At 48.9% G+C, this 19646-nt stretch overlaps 1 protein-coding gene across 1 annotated transcript in view; it reads right to left on the bottom strand.

Annotated features, from left to right (window-relative positions):
* Nucleotides 1-19646, bottom strand: part of Cpxm2 (carboxypeptidase X, M14 family member 2) — a 91583-nt gene that overhangs the window by 23723 nt on the left and 48214 nt on the right. The window contains exons 5-7 of the mRNA XM_048336170.1: nucleotides 12986-13070; nucleotides 11982-12132; nucleotides 3475-3563 (exon numbers count right to left, since the gene is read on the bottom strand). Of these exons, the coding sequence (XP_048192127.1) occupies nucleotides 3475-3563; nucleotides 11982-12132; nucleotides 12986-13070 (325 nt within the window). The remainder of the gene's footprint in view (nucleotides 1-3474; nucleotides 3564-11981; nucleotides 12133-12985; nucleotides 13071-19646) is intronic.

Here is a 19646-nt window from a genome sequence, read left to right as displayed (position 1 = left end):
TCAGCACGTAGGGGTAGGGCCTAACAGGAAGTGATTAAGTTCCGGGGCTTTGCCCTTATCCTGGGACATTGTCCTTATAAAAGGCTCGAGGAAGCCTCTTGGGCCCTTTTGTTCTTCGCTCTCTACCACGTGAGGACATAGAAAGCAGGCAGGCATCACATTGGAAAACAGCTTCCACCAGATACCAAATCTGTTGGCACCTTTATCTTGGCATCCGGACTCCTAAACTATGAGAAATGAATTCCATTGTGTCTATGTGACCTAGCCTCTGGTATTTTGATGCCAAAAGTACAAGCAGACTGAGCCCTAAGGGGGAACTAACACTGCACACGAGAATGGAGGATTTCCCTGCAGACCCACAGGGTTGCATTCGATGTTGACCCAGCAGCCTTTGTCCAGTGCACGAAAATATTATAAAGAAGACTAAAAGAAAAGAAGGCAGCAGACAATGAGTTCTCGTCTATCTTCTTTCCTCATTTTTCCTGGAAAACCACAATGCTGCCCCCTGGCCCAATGGGAAAGGATTTCCAGGGGCAGAGGGAGGGCGGGAGTCACAGTGCCAGATGCCCTGTGGGTCAGGATCTTGGCAGATCTAGACTCACGGGCCTGCTGCACTGCCCTGACTTCCGGCTGCCACCTCCCACCCCAGGGTCAGGCCCAGCCCGGAGCGGAGCACGCAAGCAGGCGGCTCGGCAGCTGCCCTCGATCACATTCCGTCAAGATAGCTGGCTCGTCTCATGAGTAGCCCTAGCCAACAGCCCTCCGATCCCTGCCTCACTCCTTTACTGTCTACTTACATCAAGCCCTAGGTAACGGGTTAAACCGTAACTTCCAGAGCATCTAGGATCCAGTCCCAAATCAAAGTTAAGTTGAACCTGAAACGCACCACAAGGGCATGCCAGCCTCCTCTCTCTTCTCAAATCATCCCAACATGTGAGATAGGACTAGCCAGCTGGCTTGGAAATGCCTTTCCCCTCACCCTTCCCAGGCCTAGCAGAGCCTTCTTTGGGGGAACCCCAGATGTAGCCCTTGCCAACCTTCCCCCTCACCACGCTGAAGAGAAGCCCGTTCTGCTCACACAGAGAACCTCACGGGTCCTCAGAACCAGGCCCAGCCTCTTTTCCCAGCGGACACACGGGACACATCTGCCTGTACCCTGTTCTCTCACAGTACGACAAGCTTTTCCACCTCCTCTTCTTGCTTCCTACTGCTGGTTCTCTGTTGTTGTTGTTGTTGTTATAACATCTCTTTCAATAGTAGCATCAACCAGCCAACCATTCTTTGCTAAGGTAGAAAGATTTCTACCTTAACCTAGCAGACTCCCTACAGGGAAACAGCTATCAATGCTGCCTTCCTTCGCAGTCCCAGGAGCCAAGAATCCAGATCACTCCCACCATGAGTACTTGTCAGGCTGAGAGACACCCCGTTGCACGGTTTCCCGTCGAGTGCTGTGGGGTAGAGGGACCTCCTCAGAGGAGCTGCCCGGAGACCCTTGGGCTGGCTGCAGGAGTGGCCCCAGGTTCTCTCGGCTCCGACATCCAGCACCAAATGACAGTTATCAGAACTGCCTCGTGTATGATGCAAGTTCTGTCGGCTCTCATTAGAACCCCGGCTCTCCACCTGGGACAACTGTGTATAAGGCCCCAGCCCCCAGATCTTCTTTGTGTAGGTAGCTCTCTTTATGTGTATTTGGACTTATTCCTCTCGACATTAATTACACCAGCTGAGTTGCTGTCTGTCTCATTTCTGGGCTCCACACAAGGTCCTGAGATCGCCAGCGAGCAAGGCTAGCTCTCAGCCCTCAGCACCTCCTGAGATGGAGTGGTGGGCAGAGCTGTATAAATACCCCGAGAGAGCAGAGCAGCAGGCATGAGTCACAGACCTCAAGCCCAAGCACATTATCTTGGTTTCTGAAGAGCAAGACAGCAAGAGGAGCTTTTTAGCACATCCCACCTCCACGTCTGTGCTGACAGGTGTCTGGAAGCGGCGTGTGAGGATCTCAAGTTAAATGACATGGAGACAAGCCAGGCATGCTCATTCCATGGGAATGGGGCTCCGTCTGATGGCTCCCACCCCAGAAACCTCTCCCGGGGTTTGCATGGACTGCTGGCTCCTTCTCTCGGTCCTGACAAGCCTTCATCCACTGGCCTCTGGTGAACCCTGTTCTGTAATGATTTGTGAAGACATTTCTGCTTGTGCTGGCTCTACAGATTCTTGGATATCGAGGGCATTTTCGTTTGCCCACAGCTTCTCATTCTTCCCACCTCTTGCTAAGGGAACGATGGGATAGGATTTCAGAGGCAGTGGATTTAGCCGAGGGGTTGCCCTTGTGACTTGTGCCAACCAGGGGCAGGCGCTGCCCCCTCTCTGTAGCTAGCCTGCACAGGCTGCCACAGCTCAGAATGACTGGGTCTGAGTATCAATCTGGGGAAAGATCAACTGGCTATCTAGCTGTGTTCAGAATTATAAAAGCATCAGCCAGAAGGTATGAGGCTGCATAAAGATGCAAAAAAAAGAGCTTTTAGAGACTGAATCTTTGGCCCTTCTCCTCAAGACTCTGTTTCACTGGGTCTGAGGTGGGCTCAAGAATCCCCAGGTGTCTCACACAGACAACCAAGGCTAAGACTGAGAATGAATAGCAAGAGGTTATGTGAAACTGTGTCTCGGTGGTTCATTTTCTTCATGTGTAAGAATCGATAGTTCCAGTGCTCTTAGAACTGAATGCAGTAATGGAGGTTAACAGCTGCACAAAGCAGCCAGGCCTGTAAGCAAACTCCCTTACTACCATTGATAACAGTTACCCCATCCTTTCTCTCCCGTGACTCACGTAAGACTAACAGCCTTCAGTCTACGATCTTAAATACAGTGGCTTTAGGAACTAGAGTATGATTCAGTGTGAAACGTCTGTGATTGAATCCTGTGCCCATTTGTTAGCAAGGGACCCTTTCTCTGGTCACCGGAAACTAAGAGAGGCATCTCGGTCTCCAGCCAACTGTTTTCAGTATACTTTCATCCAACCGTGATGACCGTTAGGTTCCTGCATTCTTATCTCTTCCATACTAACCTAATTTCTTTCTTTTCCCCCTCTTTCTTTTTCTTTCTTTGTGCTTTGTCCTGAGGCTTGAATTCAGGGCCTGGCCATCTAAGGCTGTTACTCTACCTCTTGAGCCACATCTCCACTTCCAGCTTTTTTGTTTTGCTGGCTAATCAGAAATAAAGGTCACACAGGGTTTCCTGCCCAGGCTGGCTTTGAACCATGATCCTCAGCTCTAAGCTTCTTCAGTAACTAGGATTATAGGTATGAGCCACCAGCATCCATCCCCCAACCTAATTCCTTTAGCACACACACACACACACACACACACACACACACACACACACACACACACGTGTGGTGTTTATTTACAGGCCTAGGCACACAATCTGATGTTCTCTGACAAGCTCCTGGTCCAGGTCCACATGCTCTGGTCTTACCTGCCGCATTTCCTTATAGTTGTGATGTTTAAAATCCAGGTCGTCAGTGGTGGTCATCTCATTACGTCGATGATAATAGTTATTGGGATCTGGGGACAGAAAGATGGTTTTGAATCCACTTGCAACATCCTGTGACTTTTTGCATCTTGGCTCACGGTCTCGCATGGGAACTGAGGTGACAGCAAAGGGTTCCCGGCATAGCACGACCTCCAGTTCAGAAGTCAAAGGACTGAGCCACAAGGAGCCACGGCGGGGGGAGCGCGGCAGGGGGCGGAACTACCCAGTGGCTAAGTGGCTAAGAGTGTGGAAACAGTGCCAGGGCTCTGATTTCTTTTCTGTTGCCGGACGTGTGCTGTGTGACTTTGGGAAAGTGACTTGAGCAGGCTTTGCCTTCACTCTTTACCTGCAAATAGGGGGAAAGGCTGGACCTTCCTTGTGGGTTTATGAGGAGCAATAGACGGATGGCCCACAGTCCTAGAAAACCAGTAACATGGGACTTAGGAAGTGTGACCTAAACTCTGACCCCAGATGCTTTCCCTTTCATCCTTCTTAAATCCCCAGTTGCTGGATGGAGCCAACCGGAACACAGCATTCCCACAGCCGCCCTAGCTGCCCTGGGCTGAAGGGAAGTACTGTGGTAGAGGGGAGATAATGACAACCAGTCCCCAGTTCTAGGCATGTTAAAGCATGGCCCACTTGCTGCAGTGGTCATGTGACCAAAAGAAGCACTCAAGATGACCTCAGTGCTCTGGTGGCCAGAAGCAGAGGACAGAAAAGGCCATGGATGTCAAGAGCTGCCAGGAGTCAGCCCTGCGGCTGGCCTGCCTCAGGACTCCTGCTCAGCCGGCATGAAACGTCCCTGCTAGGGGATACCGGTGGGTCTCTGCCACGAGAACGGAAGAACCTATTATGGTTTGAATATGAAATGTTTCAAACTGTGCGCTGAAACACTGGTCCCCAGTGGTGCTGCTCTTTTGGGAAGTGGTGGAACTTGGGCAGTGGGTCCCAGCTGGAGGAGGTAGTTCCTGGGGGAGTGAGCTTTTGAGCATGTTCAACCGGGCCCTGCACCCTTCCCCTCTCAGCTTCTGCCTCTTGTTCACTAGGAAGTGAGATGCTCTGCCCCATGCTTCTGCTGCCATAAGATTCTGCCTCAGCACACAGGGGCCCGGGATCAATGGATCCAAGGATCCATCCACGGATCCACGGATCAAAACCTCTGGAACAGTGAGTCAAAATACACAATCCCTCCCAGTAAGTGGTTTATGTCAGGTATCTTGTCACAGTGATAGAAGCCTGAGTAATACAACATTAACCCAGAGTGCAGGAACAGACCCCTGAGGAAAAGCCTGCTCTCGCTGGACTCCTTTCTACACAAATGATTATTTCCCCCTTTCACTCCTGTGAGCTTATGCCGTGTATGTAATTACAGAACAAGTGCACACAGAAGAAGGGAGGAAATGGGAAGAAGAATGAGGACAGAGGCTGGAAAAGATCCTTCCTCTAGACTGAGGTTCTTCTCATCTTGTTGTACCAGAACTCAGTCACGAGAAACAGAGAAGCCACACTTTGAGAGGGTGATTTGGGAGTCTTTATTAGAGAGCCCCTGTGACCGTAGGTGGACTCTTAACACAAAGACCCACAGCCTCTCAAATACACTTAACACTGCTAGAAAACTGAACCACGAGTGCAGGTGAGGGAAGAAAGAGCAGAAAAACAATACCAACAAACCAGATCAACTCCAATGGAGAGCTGAAGTGGGACACCATGGCGACCTGAGCAGAGTCAGGAGACACGAGACTCAGTCAGTCATGGTACAATGGCACCTGAGCTGGTCAAGGCCCATATATGGTCAGTGTCAGGGGGTAGGATCTCACTCGTGAGAGTCTCGTGAGTTCAAAGCACAGGACTCACAGGTCCATAAACTTATTGTCTAAGTCCCCACCCCTGTCTCTGTGAACTCAGGCATGCCCATCACCTGGAGCTGGGACTTCCCTGCCTCTACCATGAAAACTAGATGGTGCCAGTTAAACCCAATTCCCTATCACTTACCACGTGGCCAAGATGGCACTGGTTAGATCCATTTTCCTTACTTCAATCTGACCAAGAGCGGCAGAGGCCACAGACCAGCCTACCAATGTCTCTGCCTGGAGGATGCAGTCAGAACTCCTGGCCAGCACAGTGTCCCTGTCCCCATTGAACAGAACACACACAGCGCTCACAAAGGCCAACCTGCCACCTAGGAACTATGGGAGCTATCAGGGGCCACAGCAGCCCCTGCTGATCCCAGTGGCTTGAGGACTCATCCTGGACTCAGAGGCAGTGGTGGGTATCAGAAAGATCAAAGGTCACAGGCTGGGATGTCAGGACCCCCGGGCTGGCAGCACTGACTGTCGAGTAGGCCCAGCCCTACGGAATCTGAATCCCAGCTGACCCGACGGTGTTCACATTTGTAAAGCGCCGGCTGAGAGCACTGTGTACAACACCAGCCCCGCAGAGGCAGGACACCTGCTCCACCTCACACAGTCAGCCCAGCCTGTCCAAGGGCAATGTCAGAATCCCTGGACCATTGTGCTTTGCAGTTGGCTGCTCCACAGCGGTGGTTAGAAGGAGTGGGCAGCCAGATGACAGGGAAGTGGCTTTCTTTCCTGTGACACAGAATGATGCACATGTGATTCATTTGACAAGCTTATGCCCAGAAGGCATATCCAGAGACCAAGGGGTGTGTGTGTGTGTGTGTGTGTGTGTGTGTGTGTGTGTGTGTGTGTGTGTTGGGGAGGAGGTGACCAAGGAGGTAGGGAGTGATTACCCATGGACTTGGTGTGCTTTTAGGAGTGATGAGGGAAATCTAGGCAAGTGGAAGAGCGCCTACCTAGTAAGCATGAAGCCCTAAATTCAATCCCCAACACCAAAAGTGATTTAAAAAAAATAAAAATAAAAAAGGAACTAAAAGAAGAGGGAGCTGATGCGTGTGTAGCGATCGCCGAGCCATGCCTTCAGACCTTCTCTGTGATGGTCATTTTAGACACTGTCTCACTCCCTACACCGGTGCACACCTGGCCTGTGACCCTCCTAGCATTTGCTCACCACTGTAGCCGTGATGACAGGCATGAGCTACCATACCCAGCTTCTTCCACTGAAATGGAATTTTACAGACTTTCCTGCCTGGGCTGGCCTGGAACCCCCACATGTGTAATCTCAGCCTCCCACGTAGCTACAATGACCGCACATGCCATCACACCCAGAGACATGGGTTGACAAGGGGCCTTGTAGCCTTTTCTGCCTGGGCTGACCTCTCTGACCCTCCCAATCTTATTCTCCCAAGTAGCTAGGATTACAGGCATGGGCCACCAGTGCCTGGCATACTTTATGTTTTGCTTCCTTTTTAAACTTTGGAGATGCAAGGACCACTCCCATCCTAGCGTGTCACACGTAGCCACCAAACCCAGTGCCTTTGTGCATCCTAACCCCAGCGAATATCCTTCCTAAACTCTGGTAGTCACTGTTCAGCGTTCACCGTGAACTATGCCCTTTAAAACTGTGAACTGTTAGATGAATCTTGCCTCAAGTAAAAAATAAGCCTCCAACCTTGAGTAGAATTCTCAGGGGCCAGAGGCAGATTTGAGAGGTGCATTCCGGAGCAGGGCTTCTTTGCCTGCCATGAAGCCAGCCTGTGACTATTTGGAAAGGTCACGCCCAAAGTTTTTGCTAGACATGAATTTTGGGGAACATTATCCAGCCCAGCACAATCATGGCGAGCCCTATACCAAAGTCTGCTGAGAAAAGACTCGCATCTTTCTGAGCTGAGCTGCTCTGTACAAGGAGAGGTGGGCTAAACCCAGGCCCAGAGTTTGACACGAGTCAGGAGGGAACTCTGGGACAGCCACGGGACCTGCCCCTTCAACCTCCATACAGTGGGGAGCTTGAGAGCAAGGCCCGGGATTTCTACTGCTGGAGACATCCAGTCACACAAACGCAAGACAGAAAGCCAAAGCAGAGCAGAGTTAGTGGGGATGCAAAGGGGCACTTGCCCCGCCCCCCCCCATGGAATAGTGTGACTACAAGTATGGATAAAATGGCTAAACCAACCAAGAGCAATGGAAGGAGAAGGAGAAAGAGGAAAGAGTAAAATCGCCTGAACACAAACCCTGTGCTAGTTCCCGATGAGTGATTCTGTCCACTCTTCACTATATCTATGTAGCAGGGATGGGAAAGCTGTGAAGATAAAAATAAAAATGAACTGGACACGCGTGGCTCATGTCTATAATCCTAGCTACTCAGGAGGCTGAGATCTGAGGATCACGGTTCAAAGCCAGCCTGGGTAGGAATGTCCATGAGACTCTTTTCTCCACTTAACCACCAAAAAAGCCAGAAGTGAGCTATGGCTCACTTAGAGCCATATGGTTATGGCTATGGTTATGGTTAGAGATCTAGCCTTGAGCAAACAAGCTCGGAAACAGTGCCCAGTTCAAGCCAAGCAAGTTACCAGCTGGCTGGGGTCTGAAAGAAAGAAGAGAGTCCATGCCTTTGTTTAAGAATAAAACAATACAGGGCAACCTTCTCACCGCACACCTACCACTCCCAACCCCCAATCCCCAAAGATAGGAAGACAGAAGCAGGAAACCCAAACAGTAGGTTGAGACAGGCAGTAAGAAGACATTCTAAGCAACACGGTGTGGGCCAGGCTGAGGGGGAATGCGCAAGCAATAAGAGTCCCCTCGCAGGGATGACAAGGAATTGCTGGAGGAAAAATGGTGTTGCCTGTACCTGAAGGTTTCCACGTCCCTTCAGATCAAAGCCCTTTGCCCTCCTCAGACCTGCTGCACTAGTTGACAGTCCCCCAGGCAAGTCAGCATCGGGGTGACTTCTGTTTAGAATCCAGAGTACCAGGCAGCAGTGGTCCATAGGGGATCACCAGCAAAGCCGAGAGGAAGGAGGGAATGCAAGAGGTGGAAGTAGCCAGGCATTCTAGGAAGTCCCGGACATGCTATGGAGAGTCTGGAGTTTCTGCAAGGTGGCAATGAGGGCCTGAGTGGCTTTACTTGATTGTTTGACAAACAGGTGGCCTAAGGAGTTGAAGGAGTTGGTCACAATTTCACAGGGAAGATCTGAACTCCACTGCATGGAGGAGGTAGAGTGAGCAGGGGATGTTTCCAGTTGTCAAGGAGTAGAAGTAGCATTTGAACCCAGATCTGATGTAAGCCAAATCTCACTCCTTCTTTCCCCGAAAGGAAGTCATCTCTTCTTTAAACCCTTGGCAACCAGTAAGGATGCAGGGGCTGGATCGGTGCACAGAATTCCAATGCGTTCTTCGGTGCTCATCCAAAAAAGGTTGGGCCTCAAATGGGGGGAGACAACGGGCCTCTTTGTGCCACTCTCTAGTTCAGAACTTTTCAGAAGCCCAAATCCGTGACCGGCTCCTTAGCACAAGAGAGCACTCAGACTAGTGGTCAAATGGTAAAGTAAACAGAAAAGTAGCGAAGCAGACAGATGGATTTAAAAGTCTTTGCACCTGTGGTGCTCCAACGAAGCGGCAGCCAACACGTCCCCGAGGGATCCATACTGATGGAAGAAGAAGGTTGGCTGAAATATCATGACAGCCCAGCCAGACAGAAGTAGTTTCCCCATTAAAATAAATTTCCAGTGATTGGGGAAGTTAAGACGCATGGGTTGGGAGGAAGTCCAGCCTGGAGGAAGGACAGACAGAATTCCAGCTGATGCTGGTGAGCCCAGAGGAATGGCGCGGGCACTTTCCCTTCAGCAGCCCCTCCAAACTCACAAGGCTGTGAGCGCCCTCCATAGACCTCTGTGCGGGGGCTGGGGATATGGCCTAGTGGCAAGAGCGCTTGCCTCCCACACATGAAGCTCTCGGTTCAATTCCCCAGCACCACATATACAGAAAATGGCCAGAAGTGGCGCTGTGGCTCAAGTGGCAGAGTGCTAGCCTTGAGCAAAAAAGAAGCCAGGGACAGTGCTCAGGCCCTGAGTCCAAGCCCCAGGACTGGCCAAAAAAAACCTCTGTGCGGCTCATCATTAGGTTCTGAGTCAAATCCAAACACCTGGGACACCTCAGTGCTGTGCGGAAGTCAAGGTGCTCCCCACAGAGGAGCCAAAGCCCACATCACCAACGGAAGCCACTGAGCAGCTAGTGGTGGTGCCAGCCTCCGTCCTCCAACCTCCAAGGCTACTCGCTACCTAGGGCTTTGAGCACAAGCCATTGCCCCGTGCGGAAGCAGTGCGAAGCTCTGGCAGTGTGCGGTGGAGGGTTAGGCGATGCCTATGATCTTAATGTCAACTGGTATTCGTCTTAACTTGAACCTTTCATCTTCAGGTGGACTCTACAAGTTTAAGCGCAGATCTTGAGTCCAAAATGGACACCGCCATTCCGTTGGGGGAAGGGAATTTCTTTCGCTTTTAAAAGTGAATATTAATAAGCTAGGCTCAGACGTATAAATCCTAGCTAGTCATGAAGCTGAGCGCTGAGGATCGAGGTTTGAAGCCAGCCCAGGCAGAAAAGCCTATGAGACTTGTATCTCCAATTAACCAGCAAAAAGTTGGAAGTGGATCTGTGGCTCAAGTGGTAGAGCACCAACCTTGAGCAAGAAACTAAGGCAAAGCTCCCAGGCCCAGAAATTAGTAATAGTAAGCTGAATATAATATCTTCTTTTTAGTTATGGTAAAGTAATATTTATCATTTGAACTACCTCTTAAGTGTAGGACTCAGTAGTATAGCACTCATAGCACATCTGTACCATGCTGCTACCCACTTCCAACTATTTCCAGGGCTTTATCATCTTCCACACTAGCAACTCTGCACCTATTCAGCTACAACTCCCCTTTTCTTTTAAGCTTTAAAGATCCTATTAATAGACCACTTTCCAGCTCCAAGATTTCTGGAAACATATTCATGAAGTCTTAAAAAGCAACAGCACCCTTGAAGTCTGCCCCCACAAGAGAGTTCACAGGAAGATGATGGAAAGGACAGAACAAAGAGATGCAGAAACAAAGCTACATGACTTCTTCACAAAGAAGACTTTCAGGAAGAGTGGGCCGAGGTGGCTGCATTTAGACTTCAAGGTCACCTTATGTGTAGGTGGCTGACTTCACCGAGCCACCTCTGTTTCATTGGGGGACGCAGTGACAACCAGTCCTCTGACCTGACCACCGCCAGCTAGCATGTAGAATCAGTCAGCAGCTCTGCACAGACTGCTAAGTAACTTCTAGAAGAGAAATCCCAGGGGGAGGCGAAGTGGGTTCAGAACCCCACTGAGTCCATACTTGAAAGTCACCCAGGTTGCACAATGCAACTCTCTTCAGGAGTGATTCATCCGGCCCCAGGACCAATCTTCAAACACCCACCGAGAATAACTTTACAGGGAAATATTTATTTCATGGGACTCTTACAGGCTGCCCTCTGCCCTTCACCAACAACACATGAATTCTTGCTGGCAGAGAGAAACCATGACCTCACCTTTTAAAGCAAGCGGACTCGGCTGTTCTAAGACAGACTCCCAGGCTAGTGCAAAGAGGGCCAGAGCCCGTTAACTCTCTCCCTGAAGACTCCTGCGACACTTGCTCCTGTGGGGCCACTGAGACCCCAGAACCCCGTGCACCCAGGGTGCAGTGGGCAGGGCACGGGGCTGCGGCTCCCGCGGGAACGGGTAAAGCAGGCCCAAATCTCAATCAGGCAGTATTTCAATGTCCTCCCCACGTCAGCCCTTGCACTCCTACCGTTCACCATCAGGCCACTCATTGTGGAGACGTGGACACAGCAATTGCAGAGAAACAAGGATGTTCACTGTGAGGAAGTTTAGAGAGTCAAAATATTGGACACAACTTCCAAGTGCCCAGGCAGATGGAAAGCACGGGGCTTTTGTCCTTGGTCTCAGAGTAAGAAGCATCCAGAAGACACGCAAGCCTCCAGCATTTTTGGTGCCGTGAAAATGTCTTATAATCTAGGAAGTACGAACAAACCTAGCAGGAGAAGCCTGTTCGGTGTGAAGGTCTGACTTTGTTGCTAATAGGTAAGTTCTAACACTCCATGGTCAGTGAAGCGGGCTCACTGATATTCCAGGGTTGAGAGAAAAACAGTAAAATCATGTTACTGGTGCTCCGAAAACACAGCACACGCAAGCTAGAACAATTAAATGCCTAGGGCAATTACAGAAGTGCCAGCTGAGCTGGGGCAGTGCTCCGTCCCGGGTGTGAGGTAGGGAGGAGTTACAGCCCGAGCCAGACCAGGGCAGGAATTAGAAGACTTATTACCGATTCCTGAGAAGATAGACTTTTCATTAAAATCAGCATGAAGAGCTAAGGAAAGTCACTGCATATTAACAAAGGGAAGGATCCATGCAGAGGAAAACACAGTAGTTATTATCTGTGCACCAGTAGTCACGTTCTTCCTTTTGAACACAAGAAAAGAATCGCTGGTTTGCTCCCACTCTCCTTGGCTAGGCGCCGGTCTTGCACTCGCATCTGACCCTTCCAGAAGTGCAGGGGGACACACTGACCTGGCAAGGGGCAGCCGAGGACCTCCATCCTCAGACAGATGCTCCCGTTGTCAAACCAGGACTGGGGGTTTATGCGGATGTAGCGGGCCACCATGGGGACGGGCAGCTCATTGAGTACTGGGATCTCCTTCTCGCTGTTTCCTTCAAATATCTATTCATGCTCAAGGGAAAAAGAATCTTTTAGGTCGTGATTATCTAAGGGTAAGAGAGTCAAGAATTCCCTATTCCCATCGAAGGGTGTCCAATGTGTGCGAGGCATCGAGGGGAAAGGGAAATGAAGCAGGCCTGGATCCTTGCCCAGGAAGCCCCAATGAATGGGACTGGGGGAGCACTGATCAGTTATTCAGAAGGTCTATCAGCTTCTGGGCTGATACCACAGAGCTGTGAGGATTCAGAAGAAGAGCGCCAGGCAGAGTTCTCTGGCACTGAAGGAAAACCATTTCGCTCTGTAGGGACAAGTGGGTTCTCAAGAAAGGGACGGCTCTGGTTGAAGAAGGCCAAGGCCAGCGATGGGATCCAAAGACAGAAAAGCAGGGGTCCTCTCTCTGCTGGCAAACCTGAGCAATGGCGTGGGATAAGAATGAGCAGAAGGTAGGAGGGGGAGCTGCAGTCCGAGTATGAAAGACACTGGAGACTGTGCTGGGAATGTGCACTTGGGAATCAACACAAAAGTGACAAGGCCAGGCGTTTTCGACTAGAGCTAATGGTGGCACTAAAGATTCAAGACCATTAGAATACATCAGGAAAGTCCTGGTTGAACAGCTGCCCTGTGTGCTGACTTGTGGACTGGGTTAGTGACAAGCCCTTTGAGTAAAGGCTGAATTTGACCTCAACCCCAGATGTGGGCCGCTTGGCACCAGGCCTCAGGGTAGAGAAAGGGGGACACTGTTCATCAGGCGATGGTAGTTGGTTTGAGTTGGCACAGAATGGGGGACAGGGCATAATTGGCTGTCTGAGCAAACCCCACCCAGCAAGGGCCTGGTGAGAAGGAAGAAGAGACTCACCATGTCTCCAGATCCATTCTTAACGGTGACCCAGGAGTGGCTGTCATTGCTCACCATGACTTTATAGGACGTCACCCAGTCACTCCTAGAGGAAAATAAAACAGCACTGAGAATTCAGATTTCAAATGCTTGCCTCTCCCGTGCCGAGGTGTAGAAGCAGGGGCTCAGACATATTCTGTCCAACCCCAGTTCCATGACACTTACCAGCTGTGGGTCCGGTAATGGACCCACTTATACCACTGTCTACCCATCCGTCAAATGGAGAATGGGGAAATTCCCATCTTAAAGAATTAATTTGAACCCAGCTTATATAACTGTAAGCCCTCTGCACATCACCTTTACAATAGCAATAAAAAGTTGTTTAAAAAAAAAAGAATTAATTTGAACATTGCCTGGTTTAATATCCTCTAACCATTTAGGACAATTCCCAAGCCTAATTAAGCATTCAATGTTGATTACACACATAAAGATACGCAAACACTGACATATTTGTTTGAATGAACAGTTATACCACACACAGTAGAAGCTTAATGGAATCCTGCATGGAAAAATAATATCAGTAAAGGCTGAAAATTAGTCTAGAAATTTCATTTGGGAGACTGACTTGGGAAAGCAACAAACCAGATGCAAATATAAAACAAAAATAACAGCTGAGTCTCTATAAGACCTGGGGGTTTTCGTTAGCTGTCATGCCGCGTAGACAGTCCCCCTGACCCAGTAAGAGTCAAGTGACAGCCAGGCCCCAAACCAGAGTCCTCTTACCACATCCTACTGTGTGGAAATCACTGGAGAGCCAAGCATTGGGTTTCCCGCCTATAATCACAGCTCGGCTACTCAGGAAGATCTGAAGGTTCAAAGTTCAAGGTTGGACCAGGCAGGAAAGTCTGTAAGACCGACGGGATGTGTGGCTCAAGTGGTAGAGTGCCAGTGGAATGAACTCTGAGTTTAAGCCATGGGATCAGCGGAAAAGAAAGTACTAAGGAAAAAACACGAATTATTTGACTGCCCAACGGAGAGGTCAATCTGATAATCGTGGCAAAAACAAAAGAAAAACAACAAACGGAAATCTTCCACGTAGAAAGCACATTTTTCCCTCTCTGCTTTGGTATTTTAACATCATTAATTAGTGAGCAACATAGACAAATCCTCCCCTGTGGCACCGCAACTCAGCGTTTCAAATACTAGCACTAAACAGCCGTTTCTTAGTCTTTTAGGAAACACCGCCCGCTAACCTTTTTGATAATCATTTCCCCTGCTGTGAAATCCCGGCTTGGTTGCAGATCCCAGAGCAACGGGGAGAGGCTCTGAGCTTCCAGCCTGAGTCAGGCAGCCGCGTGAATTGACTCAGGAGCAGCTGGTTCGAGTTCTTCTTCCTCGCCTTCACACTGCCACAGAGTCGCTTCCTAGGTGTCTGGAGACAGCCTCACCTTCCATCTTTTTCCGCCACCCATCCACCTCACCTGCGTTGTTGGAATCTCTGCTGGAAGCCACAAGCCATCAACAACATGTCTCCCTAGGAGCTAGGGGCTTGAGCTAGGACTGCAGAATGAGACCGAGGCAGAGGAGAAGCCCCTTTAGCCACAGCTCATGTCTGTGCTTGGACAGGCTTCCCTCCCCGCCTCCCCAAGCAGCAACCTGTTCCCCCACTCCAAGTGAGGCGGAACCACTGCGCACCACTCTCTCCGCTGATGACACCAGTGACCTGGCAAGACAGATGGCAGGAGGGGCATTCTACCGAGATGGGGGTGAGGAGTAGGAGGGTTCCTCAATCCGAAGAAGCAAACAAACAACAGGACAGAGGTAGAAGGAAAGCAGAGTAGGAAAAAAGAAAACTGAAAGACAAGTAACCATTTCGCAGAGCTAAGGTATACTTGTGTCAAGATGCATTGTGCTACTAAACTGACATGCCGAAAAAAATTAATATAAAAAATACATACATATGAACAAACCTACCACTTAGGTTTGGATAGTAACAGGTTGACTGGGGGTCTCTGAGTTCCTTTCAGAACTTCAGAATGGCATCCTACCTTTCTACCTATCTGACCCCTCCATTTATGTATCAGTGACATCTCCCCAAACCAGCTGACGCATTTCCGCTACCAGACACCCCCACATGGCGGTCTAGCTGAGTTTCTACCTCAGAAAAGGCAGCGGCAGGGCTGGGACTATGGCCTAGTGGCAAGAGTGCTTGCCTCGTATACATGAAGTTCTGGGTTCGATTCCTCAGCACCACATATATAGAAAAGGCCAGAAGTGGCGCTCTGGCTCACATGGCAGAGTGCTAGCCTTGAGCAAAAAGAAGCCAGGGACAGTGCTCAGTCCTGGATCCAAGGCCCAGGACTGGCAAAAAGAAAAGAAAAGAAAAGAAAAAAACAGGCAGCGGCATCCATTCAGGCAGACCACAGTCCTGGGGTCCCCCAGACCCTCCACTATCCAGCCCATCACCAAGTTCTGGCAATTGAACCCAACCTTTCCAAAGTCTATCCAACTCTGTCCACCTCTACAGCTACAACAGGCTAGGACTGTGGCAGTTGCCTCTAAATAGGCTCCTCCAGGAACCTAACTTGTTCCCTGAGACCAGAGGCTTGCTTCGCCTCTTGGCTAAACCACCTTGCTAGTTCCTTACAGAATTCTAATGGCTTGTGAATTCCTTTTGGATCTTTTCACAGACATGGTTTGAGAACAATGGCCATTCTCTTCCTTTATATCCAATCATTAGGCCTTTTATTTCTTTTTCCTGCCTTGTTATCCTGGCTATGATTTCCAACTGAATACTGAAAGGTGTCACAGAAATAAACATTCCATTCCTATGATTAAAAGTAAGGCTTTGCCACAGTAGTAAGATCACAAACAGGCACACATTTACAAACCACTGCTTTGGCACTTAGTGAATATATAGTCATAATATGAGCGGAAGATTGAGTTCTAACCTTCTTAAATCTAATCCAGCTTTGTTAGATGCCTGACAAGCTATGTAACCTTCTGAAAAATAGTAAGAACATCTACCAGTGTATCAGATACTTAGAAACTGCTTTAACTAATGGCAAAGAAACACATGAGGAAATGCTCAACATCCCTGGTGGTAAAGGAAATGCAAATAAAAACAACCCTGAGATACCACCTCACCCCAGTTAGAATGGCCTATACTCTGAACTCAGGCAACAACAAATGCTGGAGGGGGTGCGGGGAAAGAGGAACCCTTCTCCATTGTTGGTGGGAGTGCAAATTAGTACAACCACTTTGGAGAACAGTATGGAGGTTTCTCAAAAAGCTCAATATAGACCTACCCTATGACCCGGCCATACCACTACTAGGCATCTATCCTAAACAGCAAACCCCAATATCAAAAAGACATTTGTACTTCCATGTTTATCGTGGCACAATTCACAATAGCCAAAATATGGAAACAACCCAGATGCCCCTCCACAGACGAATGGATCCAAAAAATATGGTACTTATACACAATGGAATACTACATAGCGATTAGGAATGGTGAAATATTGTTATTCGCAGGGAAATGGTCAGAACTCGAACAAATAATGTTGAGCGAGACAAGCCTAGAACACAGAAAACAAAGGGGCATAATCTCCCTGATATATGACTGTTAACAAAGGGAGACGGAGAGACAGTAGAGACCAAGTCTGTGAATACTGTATATGTTCTTGATACATTGTATATTGTATATATGTCTACCTGACCTAGAGAAGGGATAGAAAAACAGGATGTAAGATATCACAAGAAATGTACACATTGCCCTACTATGTAACTGTACCCTTTTTGCACAACACCTTGTCAAAAAATTTGTGTTCAATTAATAAACAAATAAATAAAAAAAAGAACAAAGACAAAAAAAAAAGAAACTGCTTTAACTGAAAAGCACGGACTCCCTCCATGAACCCACAAATTAAGTACAGCAGCTAGGCATCCCTGTCTCGATTTGTACCTGTATCTCTTGACCTGAACCATTCTCTCCTATAGTCGCTTTACAAACCATCAGAAGCCAGAAAGAAACAAACAGGAGACTGGACCACCTGCTAGGTGTCAAGGACCTGCTGCAACCAGGAATCACCTGATAAATCCTGAGATCACCTCTGAACCCTCTGAACAAGCCTGAACTGGAGCTTCTTAAACTACGCATACCTTTGGACCCCTGCTATTTTTTTTTTTTTGGCCAGTCCTAGGCCGTGAACTCAGGGCCTGAGCACTGTCCCTGGCTTCTTTTTGCTCAAGGCTAGCACTCTGCCACTTGAGCCACAGCGCCACTTCTGGCCATTTTCTGTATATGTGGTGCTGAGGAATCGAACCCAGGGCCTCATATATACAAGGCAAGCACTCTTGCCACTAGGCCATATCCCCAGCCCTGGACCCCTACTCTTAATTCTTTGCCTGTTTAAACCTATAGATAATATCCGAACCCCAAAGATAACTGAAGATGAGCTGAAGTGCGGCCTTCCCTTATAGATCATATCTATACCCCAACTATGCTATGGGAAGGCAGCATCAGCTCATCTTCACCATGTCTCTTTATTTGGTGGTAGTGAAATGGTCAGACCAGACGTGTTCCTTCCAGAGTTTGAGCCTAAGGTCTAAAATTCTGGTTTATACTATTGGTCAGAACATCATGGCGGAACAAGGATGTGATAGAGGAGTGTCTTCATCCTATAGCAGACTGGGAACAGAGAGAACAGGAGGCAGAGAAGGACCTGGAACAACATATAATGCTAAGGACAACCCCCAGGCAGCCTACATTCTCTGCCCCCTGAATGCAGTGTACAACACATAGGCCTTACAGTCAACTACATCTCGTAGCTTCAATGAGGTCCTTTGTCGCAGGGGAGACCATCTCTGGTGTAGGCTGACACACCAGGAAGCAGGTAAGGAATAGTGAGACGAGGGTGTGGAGTTGTGAGACTGCCTCCTGGCCATGACAAGCAATCAGCACCGACTGAGACACAGAGACTCAAATGGCCAGTTGGGCCAGTTGGATGGCAGAGTCAAATTCCCCTCAGAAGCCTGAGGAGGATCTGTGGGTTAGGAAACAGACACTGCTGTCACTATCATGAAGATCATGGAGGACACTGAACAGAGACAGGGAAACCTGGTTCCCAAGGCCCTCAACACCTTTCACTGTGCTTCCCGGAAAATCCGGTATGGTCTGAAGACAAAGCAGCAAGGGCTCCACTGCAAGATGAGGTCACACGGACACAGAGTGACCTTCATCTCTGGTGCTCAGGATCGCAAGGGAAAGAAAACGAAGGCTGTGCTCTTGGAAGTGCTGATATACATTATTTGCTTTCCGGGAGGGAGCAACTAACTGCTTTGCTTGGTTATGTTAATACAGATGGCATTTTAGTTTACCCAACGTTTCCACCGGCACACCCTTTCTTCATCTAGGAGCAAAGCAAGTTCATCCTGAAGGATCAGACGCAGGAGATGGGGTGAAATACAATCCTTCCTCTTTCAATCATCCTGAAAGGAATGACTGCACGGATCTGAGTGAGGATCAGTGGATCTTTGGTCATTGCCTATGAGTAGGACGTCCTTGAATGGAAATTACAGGCCTATTTTACAATGCACCAGGCATGTCAGAAGGCCTAACATGGAGAAGTAATATGGACTTAAACTCATCTATAAGTATTAAACTGTAACATCTATGCATGGGTCGTGATGATATAAGACCTTCTGAGTGACACAGAAGTCTACTTCTCACTCAGAGCAGCCCATGACCCCAGACCAGAAACCTCATGCCATGGTCAACACAAATACGGACACAGGTTCACATCTATCTTGTAGGCCCCGGTTACCATGTGAAACAAGAGAGCAGTACCTCCTCCCCAGTGGTTGCCCAGGAGACCATGAAGAACTTTGAGAGCTGTGTGAGTTTCCCATCACTGATGAAACAAATATCCACAAACACAGCAGCTTCAAACTGCCGATGTATTCACTTGGAGTTCAACAGGACAGAAAGCTGACACAGCTCTCCCTGGAACACAGTCAAGGAGGCAGCAGGTAGGGTTCCTTCTTGGAGAACATACAGGAGAATCTGTTGTTTGGCTTCCTCAGCTGGAAGAGGCCACCCCAGTTCCAGGCTGGTGGCCACCTTTCTCCTCCTTGCAGATAGCAACACTGAGACTCTCTGTTGGCTCATCATCGTTATGGCTCCCTCTGCCCACACCACGGGTGATGAGACAAACCCAGATGCTTAACGCAAGATGCTCCCTCCATTTAGGATCCTTGGCTTAAGCACAGCCGTCAAGTCCCCTCAGCTGTGTAAGGTGACACAACTAAAACTGTGAAACAGGACAGGAGTGTCTTGTGTGCGAACACCTGTTGCTGTAGGACCCTTACTCCAACTCTGGCTTCATTCCTGAACTTTCTAGAACCTTCTCTCTCCTGACTCAAGCCAGGGTATGCAGGCCTATCTTGCCATCCCAATCACAACAGGATAAAACAATGGTTTCCCCATTTAAGTCAATAAATGGGACGCTTAGCGCTCAGCCAGAAAACCACAGTGAGAGAAAAGTAGGTCACTCCACCCACCTCCCACACCAGACTCTCTCCTAAAGTGAACATTGGAGTCCAAATAAACATCAGGAAAATTCCTTTCCACCTGACAAATCAGTGCTTGACTTCATGATCCACTTACCATCATGAGCAAGCA

The sequence above is a fragment of the Perognathus longimembris genome, chromosome 2, assembly GCF_023159225.1.
Source record: "Perognathus longimembris pacificus isolate PPM17 chromosome 2, ASM2315922v1, whole genome shotgun sequence".
In the NCBI taxonomy this organism is placed as follows: domain Eukaryota; kingdom Metazoa; phylum Chordata; class Mammalia; order Rodentia; family Heteromyidae; genus Perognathus; species Perognathus longimembris.
The sequence above is the reverse complement of the archived record's forward strand: the minus strand, read 5'-3'. Positions and strand labels throughout refer to the sequence as shown.